General features: G+C 35.1%; 1 protein-coding gene across 5 annotated transcripts in view; it reads left to right on the top strand.

Moving 5' to 3' along the window:
• The window catches only part of LOC149779287 (GATOR2 complex protein MIOS-like), a 131,320-nt gene that overhangs the window by 23,921 nt on the left and 84,664 nt on the right, over positions 1–22,735 (top strand). For all 5 annotated transcript variants that reach the window (XM_089939893.1, XM_089939896.1, XM_089939891.1 and 2 more), the window contains exons 8-11: positions 1,108–1,206; positions 8,989–9,083; positions 14,313–14,354; positions 16,535–16,590. In XM_089939893.1, the coding sequence (XP_089796019.1) occupies positions 1,108–1,206; positions 8,989–9,083; positions 14,313–14,354; positions 16,535–16,590 (292 nt within the window). The remainder of the gene's footprint in view (positions 1–1,107; positions 1,207–8,988; positions 9,084–14,312; positions 14,355–16,534; positions 16,591–22,735) is intronic.

Here is a 22,735-nt window from a genome sequence, read left to right as displayed (position 1 = left end):
TTAGGCCCAAGATTCACTAATCACCTTAAATTGTTTTCCTAAAATGAGCATATTTTTAAAATCTTTATCCTTTAATCACTGTGTTTTACTGCTTACTTAATAACAGCAAAAACAACTGCAGTAATAATGATACATTGAAACTCTTCCAGACTGGTAATTGAAATATCCTAGTTTTTAAATACCTTAGTAATTGTGGTCTTGGTCTTGTGTTTTGTATTAAGCATTTGAATCCTTAGTTCAGGTCAACCTTAAACTAGTGGACCCTTCTTGTAATGGAAACCTGTGTATTATGGTTTTTCACATCAGTTCTGGAGTTTAGTAGTTTAGACGAGTCTTAAAATAAAGGCTGAAAACATTGGTGTCATCTCTTTTAACAATGACTACCTTGGACACAAATTACAAACCATCAAAATTACTGCACAGAGGGTGGTTCAGATTCATTAATTTATGATAAATGTTTAGAGTACAGGTAAAAAGATACCAAGTACAATGACTTGCTTTTGGCAGTCTGTTTGGGATTTTTCATCCAAGCACCAAGTTGTGTTCTTTCATGTTCCTGAATGTGCTCACTCTAACAACTATGAGACAGAGGTCAACAATGACATTCTCTAGTTTCAGCCTCAGAGATCTTTCATTCCAAAGGACTCAGTCTATTCTTGTGGGACCTGTATCAACATCCCAAGTCATTCAGTAGCTTTGTAACAACATAGGTTATTCTGCTTCTGCTGGGGTTGTGGGAATGACACATTTTCTCCATCATCATGCATACATTATGTGCTAACCCACACCCATATCACAAATCAAACCTGCTTTACATGATAGGAGACCATAGTCAGTGCCACCTTCAGTGTGAGGGGATGTAACTCCAGTTCCTTTCTGTTCTAATTATTAAGATTAGGTAACATTTTTTTAAGAAGACAGTTTTTAGAGTAAACATTTCTTTAATAATGCTTGTCCAGTCACACCCTACTAAGTCCTTCCTGCAGTTACATCCATGAAGAGCATACACATCCATTCTGTTGGTAAGTTACTGATTCATTCAATACATTTTTTTTTTTCAAAATTGTTTTTAAATAGTTTTTAATTTTAGAAAAAAACTAATTTCAGGTCAAGGGGAGACAACCACATCATTTTCCTGGTTTCATAAAGAACCCAAAGCATTTGTTACAGGAATGAGTGGGAGATTAAAAGTGTATGATTTAAGAGGTAAGACAGGGACGACAAATTGTCCTTCAGTTCACACAGTTAAAATAAACTTATTTGGAAGAAAATAGTCTTTTAATTCTTCATACATTCATGAAACATTTTGATTGTTTAAGGTACAGATAATAATTCTGAATTTTTGCTTATAAACTTTGTAAACTTTTTTGTTATCTACTGTTTAGACCTTTACATCCAGAATTATTTTGTTGGACTTAGAAATGCAGAAAAAAATTGAATCGTGATGATCTTTAAAAATTAAATGTATATATTAATTCATCAAATACTTTAGCACATGTGATGAATATTGCAAAATTTCATATGTGGTATTACAGTAAATTTTCATGGCACAAGTCTTATGTCATGCATCGAGGTAGGCTTTTTTATGTGTAGGTTTTGTGTGCATTATAGACAACTCATTTATATTATTGTATAGCTTCTGATGTGGATGGATGCATACCAGTAAGGTTTTCTGTACATGGTTTACTCATTGCATCCAATTCATATATGTAGTTAGAGTGATATTACCTGCATAGTCAGTCAAAAATTGGCCTTCATATGGGCAACTTGTTACTGGAATCGATTATTTGGTTTTCACTTTATACGTGTAGTTACTATAAGAGATGCTTCAGTGATTTTACCTGAATAGGCAGTCAAAATTGGCCTTCATGCTTGTTTACCTGAATAGGCAGTCAGAATTGGCCATCATACATGTTTACCTGAATAAGCAGTTAAAAATGTCCTTGATACAAGTTACTTGTTTCTAGAATTGATTATTTAGCATCCACTTTGTAAATATTAATGGCATGGCTCTAATTATCTACCTGTCATGCGCACCCTTTTACAGGTATTTATCATAGTGGGTGACTTTGCATAGTCATTCATTAGTTCATAAAGTAGGACATTTAGTACACCATGTGTATATATTGTCTGCTCTATTTTGTGTTGCAGATTTAGACTATGGCAAGACCAGTCTGACAACAACTAAGCATGTAGTTTTCTCATGTTGTCATTCCTTGAATAAATATCGGACTTGTATATTACAGTCATAAGTCAGTGGGTGGCAGTTCTTTTTGTATTAAGGGGAAGATGTAGAAGCATAGCGTGGGGGATGAAAACATCATCTTGCACACAAGGGTTTGAAACCATATCATTGACTGGTAAATGAGATGAAGAGTCAAAACAGCTTGAATTACAGTCTAGCGTATCAGAATTATGGACTGGCTGTGTGGATCAATATCCTATATCCTATCTCATCCTCAAGAACTGGACAACTTTATGCCAGCCATGATGGCCATGTTTCTTCATGACTGGACTTGGCCACATAACACTTATTTCAATGGGCCATGACCAGAATCAATCATACAGTATCAAACCACCAGAAAAATGAACTTGTCCAGTTCCACAACTTGCATAGTGCTGCTAGACACTTCATGCGTATGATGCCCAGTTGAGTGCCTCAGTACCCATGAACCCACTTCATGAACCCAGCTATACATCAGATTAACCTGCAAAGTTCTGATAAGCACTTCTTGCGACTGGCACCCTATCTATACAGGCACATTCTTGGATTAGTCTAACCTGCATGGTGCTGCCAGGCACATTCTTTGGATGACATCCTGTTTATTTTGGCACTCTCATGGATATTGAACCTGCATAGTACCCTTAGGTACTTTTGGTATATGATATCCATTTTGGTACCTTTGTTTGCAAGAGATTTCTCTTCACTTGCTCTCTGCCACCCAAAGGGAGTTGATACTTAACAATAACCTGAAAGTAATGCGATCTATTTCTTAATGTGCTGCAAGTGTAGTGAGCCACAATGCTCAACATTCATCTGCTTTACAAATTGCACGAAAGACATTGGCTTCACTATCAAAAATGATGAAAACTCACGTTCCTTCATTATTAGACCTTACTATGATGAGTAACCTGGACAGAAGAAGTTTTCCACCCACCCCCATCAGAGTTCTGTCCACCTCATTCCTCTGCATTACCTGCCAGGTCTACAGTTCTGACATCAGGTGATCATTGTTTATGGAAGAATCTACTTTCAATTGCATTGACAATCTGACAAAGTTACTGACATTTTGGGGCTCCTTACATCCTCAATTGCAAGTTCCAAGCATCTAAAGATGTTTTGTTTCTCACAGATGTCTTCCCTGTTTTCCATTTGGATATCCATGTGTTGATTCATAATGTAGTGACTATGGGATCAATATTGCATCTAATTTCTATGGAAAACTTTCAATATACAGAACACAGCTAACCTTCTCCCACCCAGAATTTTGCTGGACATACATGGGAGCATGTTTATAGAATGGCCCACTTTGTAACATAGAGGCATGCTTCGTAACGTAGAGGCCCATTTTGTAACATAGAGGCCCAACATGCTACGATCATGGCCATAACAGCAGCTGTGAACTTACAACAGGTGGAAAGACATGCAGTACTCTCTACCTCCACCTTTCTTAAAGACCACATTTACCAACCCCTTAACCACTTATCACAGTAGGAAGAAGGTTACAGTCATAAGATTTACAAAGATAACGTGTGGCCCCAGCAAGTGGTTTCCTGAGTACTCAGTATTATGTTATGTGCAATGCCTAAACCTTTGCCCAGAGTTCCTTCAGCACAAATGCACTTGCTCATCAACCTATGTACATTCAGTCAGCTCTTTTATGTTCTTGGGTTCACAATGGAATGCAACAATGGTTTCTAAATACCATCCATTGTCAAGATTACCCAATCAGGTTTTATTTGCAAGAGGCAGGACTTCATGTCCCCATTCACATGACTTCCAGAAGCTCTGTGATTCATCTTCAAAAAAAGGCTACAAAACAGCAAGGTAGTTACATTTTGGAGTAAGACAATTTCACGTGTTACCCTCATTCTCAATCTCCTTGTCAGCAAGGACATCTCTGACCTCTAACCCTTTCAAGATTTCAGCCAATTAAGGTCTGGACTCAATATTCAAGGAAAAAGAGTATTTCTTGCCTATAAGGAGCAATCCATCATATAGAGAATTCCTTTGCCTGCTGTGTTTTTCTCAATGCATCAGTAAACATCTTAGTCCTAGGTCACTTTATTGGGCTCCCATCACTGTAATTCTTTGGTCTAAATGGAGGCCAAAGTTCCACGCTTTAAATTAATTATGATATGCATTTCAGTTATTTCCACACTTTTACAGCATATAAAGCTCATAATTATTTTGGCATGTCATATGCATACTCTCCCACCTAGAATCATGTAACTCATTGAGTGGATAGATCTTGATAATTTTCATATCCATTTTGCCAGAAGAGGTCTTGATGACCTGTATTCATGCTCAGTGACTTTCTTTTTGTGTTATATATTCATTTCTTGGGTATTGTTTATGTTCAGATCATGAAACTTAATAATTTAATGCATGGTCACTGTGACCTGTATTTTTAATTTATTCATCCATGCTAGACCTATATACATCCTATCCTAGTCAAAATGCCTTTTCTGACCAATGCAGTTGGAAGTTGAAATAAACGTTTCATTCAGTGGTCATCTTTCCATTTTGATAATTATACATTGTATATTGTGATATCGTACCCTTAGCTGGTTAACTGTGTATTGTACATGTGAATGAGTATAGTAATTGGATTATGTGATACCTGGTATGTAATGGCTAATTAAAAGTATTATTAATGCGTGAATTATGTATTGCTGACTGTCACTCTAAAGTTACTTTGCAAAGTGTGTGACTTTCACCCAGTAAAATCTGGCTTCTGGGATTTATCAGTGATAAGAACTTTTCAAGGAGATTGTAAGAACAATGATTTAAAAAAAAATAAAAACAAGAACATCAGTCAGTTTGTTGTCAACTTATTACCTCTAATTTGATATGATTGAAGAGAATGTTCTTTTTTATTCTTTTATTTCTTTTATGTGCTGTCCCAGTAAGTGGGTTAGTAGCAAAATACTGGCTATATAGTGCCAATTAATAATGAAGATTTAAAATTTTAAATTGATTAAAAGTTCAGAGATGAAGACAAATGATGGCCAAAATATGTCTTGCTGGAAACTGGGCGAAGATCACATTAGTGTGAATTTTTTTTCTACATGATAATGTTTACAAATGGTTACTGGAGACTGGTGAAAGTAGAGGTGAGCTGTGTGATCATTGATTACACAAACAAAATGGCCACTATCGGCTTGGCTTGAAGCAGCTGTTGCGTTTTTTAGTACCGTTTTCATGATATTTGTGCTTGTTGCCTGTTTTCATCTTCGTTATTGTGTTTATTATGTATTGGCTATTAAATTTGTATGTGTTTCTTTATCTCCTTGTTTTGGAAACGATAACAATTAGACTTTTTCTCAGCTGTCTTGCTCCACTGTTTTTGAACAAACCGCCATCACATGATACTCGCCAGTCAACCCGTTTATGCTACGATGGACCCTCATTAATTGCTTTAAATGATCACTCCTTGGCTCTCCACTCTACATTGTGCTCTAGACTAAACGAACTGGGACTACATTCATCATTACCTAAATGTAAACAGAAGCGAAAAAAGAAACGTTGTTTCAAAGCTGGCTGGCGCAGAACAGGATGAAGAATCCCAGTTACCTCCCTTATTTCGGCTCAACAATGTAAATTAATTTCGACCGTTAATTTAGATAACCTAATTCAGATCCCTATTAATTCGTCAACCTTTGTGTCAACTATCCAAGAAATACCTCTACGCATTGCACTATTCAATGCCCAGTTAATAGGACCACTGGAAAAGTGCACAGAAATAGTTAATTTTATCAACGACCAAAATCTTGACATATTTTTCCTGACAGAAACATGGTTAAAAACATCAGGCGATGAACCCAAGTGTGCAGATCTAACACCCACTGGTTACTCCATCAAGTTGTTCCCCTGTAATTCTTGCGGAGGTGGAATTGCTGTCATCTCAAAGAACTCAATGATAAAGCATCTTAACTACACCACAGCATTCAATTTCGACCACATCGTTTGAACTAGTCCAAACCACACTCACACTGGAGCAAAGGTCAGTCCATTTTTTCTGCCTATACCGCCCTCCTCCTAGTAGAAAAAACAAGCTGGCTGACTCTCTCTTTTTGGAGCAGTTTCCGAATCTCCTGGACTATGGAAATTAGATAGGTGGCAATCTGATTATTCTTGGAGATTTCAGCTTTCACTTTGACTGTCCCAGAAACTCAAATACATAAAAACTCATAGAGTCCATTAATGTTTTCAACCTCAAACAGTCAGTTAACCAACCCACCCATAAACGTGGTCACATTTTAGACTGGATTCTTCATAGATCTGATGATAACATTCTACGGTCCTCCCTGGTATCCCATGACCTTGCATCAGATCACCTCTGCATTATATGCCATCTTGACGTATCAGTCCCTAACCCTCCACCTTTATCTGCTACTAAGAAAACCTCCGTATGATAAATAGAACCAAACTGATGCATGACATCCAAGCTAACCTAACAACTTGCTTACCTCTTATCGCAGAACAACTCGATAACTGTCTGCGTTCATTGCTTGACAAACATGCCCCAGCTACCAAGTCCAGTGTATCAATTCAAAAGTGTTCTCCATGGTATAGCAGTGTTAGGGACCAGCTTTGCACTGCTAAAAGAGACCGCCGTAAAGCTGAGAGGCTCTGGCTTTCCACCAGACTCACTATTCATAAGCAAATCTATGAAGTCGCTAAGAAGAATGTCACAAATATAGCCTATGCAGCAAAATCAGCCCACTACACTACTAAGATCATGGAAAGTTCCAGCTGCAAAGAGCTCTTTGAGATTACTAACAAGCTAATGTCAAGGAACAAAATCAACACCACTTCCAGCTACCTTCTCTCCAGTCCTTCCAGACAGGTTTGCAAATTTCTTCTGTGACAAAGTACAAACCATTAGAGATAAGCTTGACACCACAATTTCAATTGACTCGTTGTCACCATACAGTTGGGATACAGAATTTGAGCGGCAACCATTAGCAGCATTAGAACCTGTCTCTATGGATTTTGTACGTACAATCGTGATGAAGAGTGCACCAAAGTCATGTGAACATGATCCACTTCCAACATCACTGCTGCTTGAGTGCTTAGATCCAGTATTGCCTTCACTAACTGATGTTATTAATACCTCTCTCTCTTCCGGGGAATTCCCATTATTTTTCAAAACTGCCATTGTAAAGCCTCTGCTGAAGAAACCAACACTAGACCATAACAATTTAAAGAACTACCACCCAGTTTCTAATCTCCCATTCATATAAAAAATCTTAGAAAAGGTTTGTTCTATCCCAGCTTGTATCTCATCTAAATTCAAACAGTCTTTTTAGTAATGTACAATCTGCATATCGCCCTTGCCACAGTACTGAAACTACTCTTCTAAAAGTAGTTAATGACATTCTCTCTGCGTTGGATAGCAGAAAGATTACAGTCCTCACCCTCCTTGATTTGTCTGCAGCATTTGACAAAATAGACCATGATATATTACTTCACAGTCTCCAGCATGTACATGTATTTGGCATTCATGATACAGCCTTACTGTGGTTCAAGTCCTACTTGGTCAACAGGACACAAATTGTATCTGCAAATGGAATACACTCCAGCCCAGTTGATCTATGTTGTGGTGTTCCACAGGGGTCTGTTCTTGGACCTGTTCTCTTCATTCTATACACTCAGCTGCTCTCAAGTGTCATAGATCATCATCCAGTGTCTCACCAATTGTACGCTGATGACACCCAAATATACAAATCTAGCCACCCAACTGAAGTTGATGCTACCATCCAAGGTGTAGAGAGGTGCATCTCTGATGTGAAATCATGGATGACATGGAACAAGCTGCAGATGAATGATGATAAAACTGAGGCCATTCTGATCACAACACAAAGACTTTCTCATTCACATCCTTTAACTCAAACAATAAATATCAGCAACACCAACATTAAATTCACACAATCAGTACGAAACCTAGGTATTACTCTGGACAGTACTCTCACATTGCACCAACATGTCATGAACATATGCAAGGCTGCATATCTGGAGCTGAGACGCATCAGCTCAATTCGCAAATATCTTTCAGTTGATGCCACTAAAACACTTGTGTGTTCATTAGTACTTTCAAGACTGGACTATTGTAACTCAATTCTGTCTGGTTCATCTCAATATCTACTCCAGAAACTTCAAAATATTCAAAACACAGCTGCTCGTATCATACTTAGAGTACCACGATCAGAGCACACCTCCCCGCTGCTCTGTACTCTACACTGGCTATCCATTTGATCCAGAATCAAACACAAAATTTGTTCACTGTGCTACGTTTCACTGTCGGACTCTAGTCCAACATACCTATCCGATCTCACCCATGTGTACACACCAGCAAGATACTTACGCTCCTCTTCTGACAATCGTATACTCATTATTCCCACTATGAAAACAAAGTCACATGGACAGCGTTCTTTTGCATACCAAGGCCCAGCAATGTGGAATGAATTGCCCACTGAACTTAGACACAAAGACACAGTGATCACATTCAAGAGGGCTCTCAAAATTCACTTATTTTGACTGCAAGAACAAACTTAAAGACCTAATAATGTTTCCTACCTGAAATATTCTCAGCATGTTTTTTATTTTTTAATGTTTTTCTAATTTCATGGTGTTTGTTTTTGTAATAATATTATTAAATGTTTTTTATCTTATAGATGTTGTCTAATGTTGTAAAGCGCTTAGAGCTTCTAAAGATTAGGCGCTATACAAAGTCCTCATTATTATTATTATTATTATTACAGATGCCTCTAAACCCCATCTGTTTGCCCAGACAAAAGCAGTGTATGGAGTGTGTGCTGACCCCCAGTCTGATAGTAGAATAGCTTCATTCTCAGAGGTAATTCAGTTGCATAGATATTCTGAGTTGTATGTTATCAACATGTCTATAAGAAAAAGCCCTGAATGGTCTGCTTGCCTTGCAATGCAGTGCTCATAAAACTGATAAACCTTTTCTTCATACTCTGTATAAAATTATGTGTAAGTTACAGAAACTTTTATTTGCATGAAAGGAAAGAGTCTTCAGATTGGGCATATAAATATAAATTACAAGAATAATAAAAAAGATAAACAGAACTGATTATTATCATCAAAGATGAAAAGAATGCACATATCTAGGTTAAATGACAGTCATGCAAATGAGTTGTTTATTGATGGTCATGGCACATTAATCAAATGTAATAAACATTTTTGGTTGTAGTCATGGCACATCAATCGAATGTGATAGACATTCATGGTTATGGTCATGGCACATCAATCGAATGTGATAGACATTCATGGTTATGGTCATGGCACATCAGTTGAATGTATTAGATGGTCATGGTTATGGTCATGGCACATCAATCGAATGTGATAGACATTCATGGTTATGGTCATGGCACATCAGTTGAATGTATTAGACATTCATGGTTATGGTCATGGCACATCAATCGAATGTGATAGACATTCATGGTTATGGTCATGGTACATCAGTTCAATTTATTAGACGTAGATGGTTATGGTCATGGCACATCAATCGAATGTGATAGACATTCATGGTTATGGTCATGGCACATCAGTTGAATGCATTAGACGTTCATGGTTATGGTCATGGCACATCAATCGAATGTGATAGACATTCATGGTTATGGTCATGGCACATCAGTTGAATGTATTAGACATTCATAGTTATGGTCATGGCACATCAATTGAATGTGATAGACATTCATGGTTATGGTCATGGCACATCAGTTGAATGTATTAGACATTCATGGTTATGGTCATGGCACATCAGTTGAATGTATTAGACGTTCATGGTTATGGTCATGGCACATCAATCGAATGTGATAGACATTCATGGTTATGGTCATGGCACATCAGTTGAATGTATTAGACGTTCATGGTTATGGTCATGGCACATCAATCGAATGTGATAGACATTCATGGTTATGGTCATGGCACATCAGTTGAATGTATTAGACATTCATGGTTATGGTCATAACACATCAATCGAATGTGATAGACATTCATGGTTATGGTCATGGCACATCAGTTGAATGTATTAGACGTTCATGGTTATGGTCATGGCACATCAATCAAATGTGATAGACATTCATGGTTATGGTCATGGCACATCAGTTGAATGTATTAGACATTCATGGTTATGGTCATGGCACATCAATCGAATGTGATAGACATTCATGGTTATGGTCATGGCACATCAGTTGAATGTATTAGACATTCATGGTTATGGTCATGGCACATCAGTCGAATGTGATAGACATTCTTGAGTGAAGGTGTTGTATATATAAAAAGAAATGGCTTATCAGTTGAAAGGAGAATAGCCCAGAATCAGTCATATAAAAAGGTCTCCTAGTGGTCTAAATTTTGCAAAGCTCAGATATAATGAACATTTTGAAAAGCAACTAGATAAAGTGATTGTTGACCAGAAATAACATTTATAATTTAGTGGTCTAAAGCATGGATCTTATGAATAACCCCAGTGCAACTGATATTGGTGAATTTCATAGAAACACATGGTCTACCCAAAAAAAGTGAACCAACCTCTTTGACAAAATGATCTCTCTAATATCTCATATCTATGCAAGTATGGAAAAAATGTGACCCTTTCTCAAGACTCTACTCTCTGATGACTCCTAGTCAAGACTCTATTATTTAATGACCCTTACTCAAGAATCTACTCTCTAATGACCCTTACTCAGGACTACTCTGAGTTGACTCTTACTCAAGACTCTGCTCTTAGATGACCCCGACTCAAGGTTTACTTTCTAATTACCCTTACTCAAGACTCTACTCTCTAATGACCCTTACTCAAGACTGCTCTCTGATGACCCCTACTCAAGGCTTACTCTCTAATGACCCTTACTCAAGACTCTAATCTAATGACCCTTAGTCAAAACTCTACTCTGTAATGACCCTCACTCAAGTTTCTACTCTGTAATGACCCTTACTCAAGACTACTCTCTGATGACCCTTTCTCAGGGAAGAATATTTAATTTTGACTAGTATCCAAACAACTACATCAACCTATACATTTTTAAAATTTTGATTTCTTGGATCCTTGGCTGTGTAACATTATGCTAAATACTCCAACAAATTATAATGTATTATTGTTAAATGACCCACATGTAAAGAATATTGGACTACCTCCTCCAGTTAGAAGCATGACTATCAAAATTTTATCTTCCACAAAAGTGTCAAAATGTATGCCCAGGAATACAAAAATCTTTATAATAATGATAATACAGTGGGACCCCGCTATAACACAGTAGTTGGGAGCCATAGAATCCGACCATGTTATGAACCGAACCATATTATAAGCAGTCATGTAGAGTACCAACACATTTGTGGATTTAACGGTGGGGGAGGGGGCGGCAGAGGGGGGTAATAAAAGCAGGTGTGAAAATGCATGCTTCATTGGCACAATTACCATTTTAGATCAATGTATATTAAATGAGAAAAACATTTGCTGTGATAACAGAAATTGCATATATAATATATTACTTTATTCAGAGAACCATGCATTGGTACATACACGTGTATAGTTTATATATACATGTCTAATCTATAGCATGAATAGAGTATCAACGTGTACTCACCAGCGAATCTCATAGCATACATTGAATCCACAATACAAGTATTTCCATTGAAAATATCCACACACAGATGTAAAATATTCAATAATTTTGTCACAGATCATTATGTGACTGAATTCAATGGAAAAAAATAACAAAAATTACTTAACGGGTTTACGTAACGAATGATGAAACAGTACGTCCGAAGGTTAATTAATGGTGTCTGTATAAATTTCATACCACTACATTTGTCATCTGTCAATTGTAATACATTACTATTGTTTGAAAAACTCTGTGATTTTCAGCTGCTTTCTGCTACTGTCATGTTTGCTCTTGGCAAAGTCAATTTTAGTTCTCAGCTGAAGAATTCAAACATAGTCGATATCTTGCGTCTCCATCCATCTCAAAGCACACTCAAAACCTTTTAATGCTTCTATTGCTAATGGTGGACTATCCTCAGGTGTGGTGTCCTCGCTGTTATCATCAGAAGCATCACCACTGTCAGCATCACAATTGGTGTTATTGAACTTAATATTTTTGATAATTTCCGCATCCAAAACGTGGTCTGCAACTGGGCAGTTATTATCAAAATTGAGCCAGTCATCAACACTTTCACGTGACTGCATCAGCTCCCCAAATGCCCTCTCAGCCTGGAACACATCATTCTCAGAAAATCCATCAAATAAACTATTGTCATCATCACTGATGTTGCCTCTGTTTTCCTGTGTAATAGTAAATGCTGCCCCAAGTCCTTTGTCCCAGCAGTTCTCAATGCAGCGTGGCGTAATGGCATCCCAAGATTTGCCGCCGAGGTGTCTCCTGCTAGTCTTGCTTTTTTCCTCATCATTCCCTCACTTTCATGCATATCCACAAACATCTCTCAATTTTGCTTCATGCTTCTTCCATCCTCGAACTGTTGATTCATTCACACCTAAATCTTTAGCTACCTGTGATTGTTTAACACCGGACTTAATCCTGTCCAATGCTTCAATCTTATCTTTAACAGTAAAAGCTTTACGTTTCCGTTTCCCATTTTCCATCCTAAACATCCACTAATTAACACTTTTACTCCTATTGGTTTGAAAGACTACAGCAAGAATAATTGTCATTAAACAATGGGGGTATATTTGTAGGAAATGGACGACATTATTTACTAGTCAACAGATTGCATAAAACAGATGGTGGCTTTTGTTTCTTTGATGTTTTGTAAATCGTTGCCCCCTAATTTGAACAAGTTTAGCTCGGCAGTTGACTTTGATGATGAGCAATGTACTTAAATTAATTGATTAATAAATTCTGGCGAGAATCTTTTATCAACCGCTGCATTGGTTGTTGCTTAGTTGTGTATCCAATTTAGAGAACACGTGTCGGATATTATTAGAGCAACGATTGTATACGGAATGCATTCAAGACAAACACAAAGTAGACATGATGGCTTCATTGCTTAAGGATCAGTAATAACACTTATGAGCTGTCATTTTTCAACAATAAACAAAGATCAAAGTTCTCAAAAGGCCCAGCCACTGGTTTGGATACTCATATTTCCGATGTTTATTTTGGCACAAAACTATAAGAAATTGGTTACCTTTTTAAATTTTAGGAGCCACACAACGATTATTTTATATTCAAATTTGTGTGTGATTTCCTCCCCAAAATGATAAATATTCTACACATTCTTTTTCGCACTTTTAAGAAGAGTATGAGAATAATACATGTATATGATATTTCAGACACAGTCATCTTATATTTGAATTTATATGCAATCTCTTCTTGAAAATGATAATAAAACTACGTATTTTATTTTTCATACTTATAAGAATTTTTTTGGTTTCTGAGAAAAATACCTGTAATAAAGTACCTGAAATTTCGGGAGCCATGCCACGACCGCATTATATCTGAATTTGCGTTATAACGGAGCATGTTATAGTGAGGTCCCACTGTAATAATAATAATAATAATAATAATATTATTATTATTATTATTATTATTATTATTATTATTATTAATGTGGACCTAGTACAAAGCCTTATCTTTGAAAGCTCTATATGCTTTACATTATTAGCACAGAAAAACATATACAAAGACAAGACTATAAAAACAAACACCATTAAATTACAAAACAAAAACATGTTGACAATAATTAATTAGTCAACAGTTTTGAATGGAGTTATGTTATGTGCAAGCATATTAATGTCTCTGGTTTGTTTGAGTGTTCATAATCTGTAGTTGCTCTTTGTGAAGCCCATTGCCATTGAAATCTGATACAGCAATACTTTGATTTCCATTTGATGTCAGTACAGCTCTATAAAACCTACTTTTGTCCATACAGTCATATAAACTAGAGTAAGCTCAATAATGTTTTTAAATTAAGCTAAATGGTGAAATTGTTCGCTTTCTAGCTAAATAAAAAGGTGGGCTTGAAACAGTCTCATGTTTTGTTATAAACAGTTTAATTACATGCATGCATTCATTCACTTGTAATCTTTATTTTTCAGTCACATATAGCAGTGTGGGATACAAGAAGTTTTGAAAAGCCAGTATCCTTTTATCAGTCTTAATTCATGCTTCAAAACATTATGAATATATTTACATACTTTGTTCTCAAAATAAGGCTGATTTTTCAAAAAAAAATAAGTAAATAAAACAAACATTTGTATGAATTCAAAGGCAATGGTGCTTTGATAAACAACTTATCAACAATACCTTCTTAGAAAACATGTCAATCTGATATTTTTCCCCAGATTATATTAGAAACACTTAAATTTATTGTGTAACATTTCAGCTTACTCCTTTAGTGTAGGGAAGCATTTAATGCAGAAGTAATTATCGTCGATTCTAGCTTTATGGAGTAATGAAAAATGACTGCTGGGACATTATGACAGTAGATATAGTGAACATTTATTATCCACCATCACTGTGGTTAGGGGACATCAAATTGGTCTCTGTCCATTTGTGCCTCTCTCCATTGGTCTGCTTGTGTATGCTCTACCATCCACATTTATTATTTGATCTAAACCAAATTTGCTGTGAAGCTTCAGCTCTAAAAGAGCTCATAGGAATTCAGTGATGAGTACCTTCTGCACAGAATTAATAGAGTTATGGGCCTTGATTGTTTCAGAATAAGCATTTCTAGTGTACAACATTTTGAACTAGCTTTTATGTGTATCAGATTTGCATTGAAGCTTCATCTTAACAAGAGCTCAGATATGATTAATTCAGAGCACAGTTATTGCCCTTGATTATGTTAGCATATATATACTTTTTTTATCATGATGTATCCCTTCCCGATGAAAACTTTAACACAAAACATATCCTTTTTAACTGTCATTGACACACATTGTCACTTGTGGAGTCACACCTAAGCCTGACTGTGGTTATACTATAATTTGTATAGTTCTTCCTTACTATTATGCATTAGTTGATGTCAGAAAATGCAGGCTGTATTATGTACCAATTTGCAAGATAACAAGAATTAATTGCAAAATTTGGTGGAGGTATGTTGGTTATTGGGGAACAAAATGAACCCTTGAAACACATATAGCCAAAAAATTTGTTTCTGTGAATAATATATATATTGTCACATTATGGTATTTGTGCATTTGTTTATATAAAATAATGATGTTTTTAAAAGGAAATATAAGATGTAATAATGAGCTTCAATCAATATTATCATAAGTTGATAGACCAGTTCAAGTACAATTCTTTTCAGATACATTTTTTAACTAACTGATATTGTAAATTCTATGAACAAATTATTTTTTTGGACAGTTTTATAAGTTGCTGGGGACCATTGTGATATTATTTTATCCTGAATCATGTTGTAATAAAGGACATTATAATGAGGTAGAGCTATATTATGTATCTATGGTACTACAGTTATGTAGATTATTGTTCTGTCATTATTTTTGGTCCATGACTGTAGAGGTTCTTTATTTGAATTTATGTTCTATATTATGAACCTGTTTTGGGATAATTTCCCATTGGATGATTAAGCCAGGTGAGTTGGGTTGCAACATAAGTCACATAGAACGTATTGCACTTAGAGTGATAGGGTTGTGAATATGTATATGAAAAGAGAACTGATTCATTCCTAATTCCTATATTCTAGTATTGTTCTTGTTTATTTTAATATCAGTCTGCAGATGTATTTAATGTTGTGTTTCAATTTAGTTTGAGAGAAATCATTTATTTAAATTATTTATTTGAATTACAATGTGCTTATATGATAGTCAGGACCAAATCAACATTACATGATTATTGTGAATTCATTCAAAAGAGTTTTGGACAATGTCATTGTGATATATCAAGACTGTTGGTACTTCATTATATTCAATATTGGTAAATCAGCACATATGAGATCTTTAATTCATATGGAACTATATTCATTTGGATTTGTCTTTGAACCTTTTAGGTTTATATTTAAGTCACAATAATGTAAGTTTCTTTAAATTTTCATTTTATAACTTACAGTTAAATTATTTGCTAAGTTTTACAAAACTTGATGACTTGGCTTCTATTTGTTACTTTGTTTAAAACTAATGAGTTGTAATACTGCATCCATAATTTCCTCTCACCACAGATCTTGAAAGAGCAAGACTTCCAATCTTTAAATAGAATCAAATGTAAGCGAGTATGATTACAATCTATAGACATAATATTTTAGTGCAAGCAGTGTTTGTAACATGTAATGTGTGATTCATCCATAACCACTATTCAGCTTCTTACATTACAAGAAACAAAGCCTGTGATAACAATAGATTGGTGTCCAACAAGGTATGTCTATTTGTTTATCAATATATCTTTTCTGATTCTTTTAAATTATCTCTTTGTATTTTAAACCCCTACCACAAGTACCAGAGGACATTCTGATTTGCTCCCCTCCATCCATGCCTACATCTACCCTTCCATATAAGTACCATATAAAATCACATATAAGTTGGACGTAACAGCAAACAACATAGACCCTGATCTGCCACTGCATAATGTGCAGGCAGATCAGAGTCTTTGTTAATCTGATTATTCCAAACAGTCTGCATCGATTCAGATCTATGCAAGGGCAGATCTATGTCTTTAGAAACTAAGGTTGGATCCAACTTGTACATGAGTGTATATAGTACTTAAGTCTACCAGAGTATATACAGTACTTTGATCTACATGAGTATATATGGTACTTAAGTCTACATGAGTATATACAGTACTTTGATCTACATGAGTATTATAGTACTTAAGTCTACACAAGTATGTAAGTACTTTGATCTGCATGAGTATATACAGTACTTTGATCTACATGAGTATATATGGTACTTAAGTCTACATGAGTATATACAGTACTTTGATCTGCATGAGTATTATAGTACTTAAGTCTACACAGTACTTTGATCTACATGAGTATATACAGTACTTTGATCTACATGAGTATATATGGTGCTTAAGTCTACATGAGTATATACAGTACTTTGAACTACATGAGTATATATAGTACTTTGATCTACACGAGTATATACAGTACTTTGAACTACATGAGTATATACAGTACTTTGAACTACATGAGTATATATAGTACTTTGATCTACATGAGTATATACAGTACTTTGAACTACATGAGTATATATAGTACTTTGATCTACACGAGTATATACAGTACTTTGAACTACATGAGTATATATAGTACTTTGATCTACACGAGTATATACAGTACTTTGATCTACATGAGTATATACAGTACTTTGAACTACATGAGTATATATAGTACTTTGATCTACACAAGTATATACAGTACTTTGATTTACATGTACTTAAGTCTACATGAGTATATACAGTACTTTGGTCTACATGAGTATATACAGTACTTTGATCTACACGAGTATACACAGTACTTTGATCTACATGAGTATATACAGTACTTTGATGTACATGAGTATATACAGTACTTTGATCTACATGAGTATATACAGTACTTTGATCTACACGAGTATATACAATACTTTGATCTACATGAGTATATGCAGTACTTTGATCTACATGTGTATATACAGTACTTTGATCTACACGTGTATATACAGTACTTTGATCTGCACGAGTATATACAATACTTTGATCTACATGAGTATATGCAGTACTTTGATCTACACAAGTATATACAGTACTTTGATTTACATGTACTTAAGTCTACATGAGTATATACAGTACTTTGGTCTACATGAGTATATACAGTACTTTGATCTACACGAGTATACACAGTACTTTGATCTACATGAGTATATACAGTACTTTGATGTACATGAGTATATACAGTACTTTGATCTACATGAGTATATACAGTACTTTGATCTACACGAGTATATACAATACTTTGATCTACATGAGTATATGCAGTACTTTGATCTACATGTGTATATACAGTACTTTGATCTACACGAGTATACACAGTACTTTGATCTACATGAGTATATACAGTACTTTGATGTACATGAGTATATACAGTACTTTGATCTACATGAGTATATACAGTACTTTGATCTACACGAGTATATACAATACTTTGATCTACATGAGTATATGCAGTACTTTGATCTACATGTGTATATACAGTCAAACCCGGTTATCTCGATTACGTCGGGGGTGTAAAAAAATCGTCGACATAACCGGATCCCGAGATATCCAGGTTCATAAAAACCGGTAATTTTAAAAATGTCCTTGAGCATTACTCCCGTCTCTTGCTGGTGTTTACTGGAATCCCCTCCCACTGCATGTTACAATAAAATAAACAAAACGCTTAATTGATAATAAAATGAAATGAACTAACCTGGTGTTGTTATCATTTATTCCTTTTTTATCATCATAAGTAATTTATTAAAGAAAAAATATATCTATGAACTCCTTATATCACATGTAGCGTATGCATCCATTACTGTAGTGTGCATCACTTATGTCAGATAACTCACGACGCATTTTTATAATTGATGTGAATATTGAAAAACAAATCATGTTTGGTTGTACTCAGAGGTTTGAATATGTTATCAGATTGAAAAATGGATCAAAGAAAATCACAAACGAGAGAGTGAGAGAGAAACATCCACCGATTGCTTTCAGGCACCCGCCATTCACGCATAACGCGGTGTTAGGTGCAAAATAACCAAGATTGTATTATATCCAGGTTAATATATGACAGTAATCCAATCGGTGACAACGAAGCAGATACAATCATGCAAGCAAGATGATGATGATGATGATGATGATCAGCCTATCACTATCCCAAGCTACAGTGAAATGGCTGAATGCATTAAAAAAATGAAATTGTTTGTGGCAAGTGTCGACGGTGCCGAGCATATGTATGAAAACGTAAGTGCTTTTGAATCGTTCGTTACAGATCAGCACCGGAGTAAACAAAAGCAGACTGATATTACTTCATATTTTCTACAAATCGATCGCTTTTGCTGACTATTTCTTGTACAATTTCTGTGAGATTGACGTTAAAAAGTTGCATTTCGTCGAATTAAGCGGGTCCACATGTTACTTCGGACCGAAACTTATGCCCGACATAACCGGGTTATCGACTTAACAGAGGTCGAGATAAGCGGGTAAAAAATAGCATAACAAAGAAGAATTTTTTCGGGACCGGACCAAAACGCTCGACATAAGCGGGTTGTCGAGATAACCGAGGTCGAGATAAGTGGGTTTGACTGTACAGTACTTTGATCTACACGTGTATATACAGTACTTTGATCTACACGTGTATATACAGTACTTTGATCTACATGAGTATATATGGTACTTCAGTATCAAGAGTACTAAGTCATTAGCTTCATTACACAGAAGAATTTAAAAGTGGACAAGTGAAATTTGGTTGACATCATTCAGTGTATATATAAATGACTTGGTTACATTTCATGTTCTTTAAGAGTGGTTTTTTTTATCAGTCTTTTGCTTTCTTTATTTGGGGGGCATCAAGTGGCTGAGTGGTCTAAAGCACTCTCTGTTATGGATCACTGCCATCTCACCTCTGTCTGCGTGGGTTCGAGTCTAGGATTCAGCTAATGTGGGTATGTGAGAAAGCTTGCCAGTAGCTTCTTGTGGGTCATTGGTTCTTCCTGGTGCTTTCCGGGTTCTTCCTCTACCATTAATACTGGCTGCCATGCATAGCCCATTGTGTGCTGAAAAATGACGTTAAACCCCACAACAACAACAACAACAACTTTATTTGGAGTTTTTAATCAAAATCATATTAGCAGTACTGTACAGAAATCACTTTAACTAGGAAATGAAATTAGTTAGGCATGTTGATATCAGTATAGGATTTGTAAGTTGTACCAATTTGATACTTTTTGAACTAAGACTATTTTTAGCTGTAGTTTGATTGTTTACAAATAACAGATCCATTTATCCCTCTCTGTCTGATAATCTGTCATCATGACTGTCCATTTGTATAAAATCTCTCTCTAAATGTAAAACTCACTTCTAATACTTCTGCTAATATATAAAATGCAATTTATAAGAGTAAAACCATGATAATGTCCTCAAGTCTCTAAATGCAGGACTTGGCCTTTAAGCTGCTTGTCTTTGTTTCAGCCCATGCCATTCTGTCACTTTAAGATTTTAATGGAAGTCATGAAATTAGAATTTTGAATAGGTAGCATACATAGCATGCCCCTCTTGGCCCAAGGTATTTTAGTAATAAATATTAATTTACTATTATACCATTCATTATTATCCCCTACATAGCATGCTCCTCTTGGCCCAAAGTATTTTAGTAATAAATATTAATTTACTATTATTCCATTCATTACTATCCCCTACATAGCATGCCCCTCTTGGCCCAAAGTATTTTAGTAATAAATATTAATTTACTATTATACCATTCATTACTATCCCCTACATAGCATACCCCTCTTGGCCCAAAGTATTTTAGTAATAAATATTAATTTACTATTATTCCATTCATTACTATCCCCTACATAGCATGCCCCTCTTGGCCCAAAGTATTTTAGTAATAAATATTAATTTACTATTATACCATTCATTATTATCCCCTACATAGCATGCCCCTCTTGGCCCAGAGTATTTTAGTAATAAATATTAATTTACTATTATACCATTCATTACTATCCCCTACACAGCATACCCCTCTTTGCCCAAGATATTTTAGTAATAGATACTAATTTACTATTATACCATTCATTACTATCCCCTACATAGCATGCCCCTCTTGGCCCAAGGTATTTTAGTAATAAATATTAATTTACTATTATACCATTCATTATTATCCCCTACACAGCATACCCCTCTTTGCCCAAGATATTTTAGTAATAGATACTAATTTACTATTATACCATTCATTACTATCCCCTGCATAGCATGCCCCTCTTGGCCCAAAGTATTTTAGTAATAAATATTAATTTACTATTATACCATTCATTACTATCCCCTACATAGCATTCCCCTCATGACCCAAAGTATTTTAGTAATAAATATTAATTTACTATTATACCATTCATTACTATCCCCTACATAGCATGCCCCTCTTGGCCCAAAGTATTTTAGTAATAAATATTAATTTACTATTATACCATTCATTACTATCCCCTACATAGCATTCCCCTCATGACCCAAAGTATTTTAGTAATAAATATTAATTTACTATTATACCATTCATTATTATCCCCTACATAGCATACCCCTCTTGGCCCAAGATATTTTAGTAATAGATACTAATTTACTATTATACCATTCATTACTATCCCCTACATAGCATACCCCTCTTGGCCCAAAGTATTTTAGTAATAAATATTAATTTACTATTATACCATTCATTACTATCCCCTACATAGCATACCCCTCTTTGCCCAAGATATTTTAGTAATAGATACTAATTTACTATTATACCATTCATTATTATCCCCTACACAGCATTTCCCTCATGACCCAAAGTATTTTAGTAATAAATATTAATTTACTATTATACCATTCATTATTGACACCTACATAGCATGCCCCTCTTTGCCCAAAGTATTTTAGTAATAAATATTAATTTACTATTATACCATTCATTACTATCCCCTACATAGCATTCCCCTCATGACCCAAAGTATTTTAGTAATAAATATTAATTTACTATCATACCATTCATTACTATCCCCTACATAGCATGCCCCTCTTGGCCCAAAGTATTTTAGTAATAAATATTAATTTACTATTACTACCATTCATTATTGACACCTACATAGCATGCCCCTCTTGGCTCAAGGTATTATAATAATAGATACTAATCTACTATTAAAACCATTCATTACTATCCCCTACATAGCATGCCCCTCTTGGCCCAAAGTATTTTAGTAATAAATATTAATTTACTATTACTACCATTCATTATTAACACCTACAAAGCATGCCCCTCTTGGCTCAAGGTATTATAATAATAGATACTAATCTACTATTAAAACCATTCATTATTATCCCCTACATAGCATGCCCCTCTTGGCCCAAGGTATTTTAGTAATAAATATTAATTTACTATTATGCCATTCATTATTATCCCCTACATAGCATTCCCCTCATGACCCAAAGTATTTTAGTGATAAATATTAATTTACTATTATACCATTCATTACTATCCCCTACATAGCATACCCCTCTTGGCCCAAAGTATTTTAGTAATAAATATTAATTTACTATTATACCATTAATTACTATCCCCTACATAGCATACCCCTCTTTGCCCAAGATATTTTAGTAATAGATACTAATTTACTATTATACCATTCATTATTATCCCCTACACAGCATTTCCCTCATGACCCAAAGTATTTTAGTAATAAATATTAATTTACTATTATACCATTCATTATTGACACCTACATAGCATGCCCCTCTTTGCCCAAAGTATTTTAGTAATAAATATTAATTTACTATTATACCATTC

The sequence above is a fragment of the Sinohyriopsis cumingii genome, chromosome 17, assembly GCF_028554795.1.
Source record: "Sinohyriopsis cumingii isolate HCF-2022 chromosome 17, ASM2855479v2, whole genome shotgun sequence".
Lineage (NCBI taxonomy): Eukaryota > Metazoa > Mollusca > Bivalvia > Unionida > Unionidae > Sinohyriopsis > Sinohyriopsis cumingii.
This window is presented reverse-complemented; position numbering and strand designations above follow the sequence as displayed.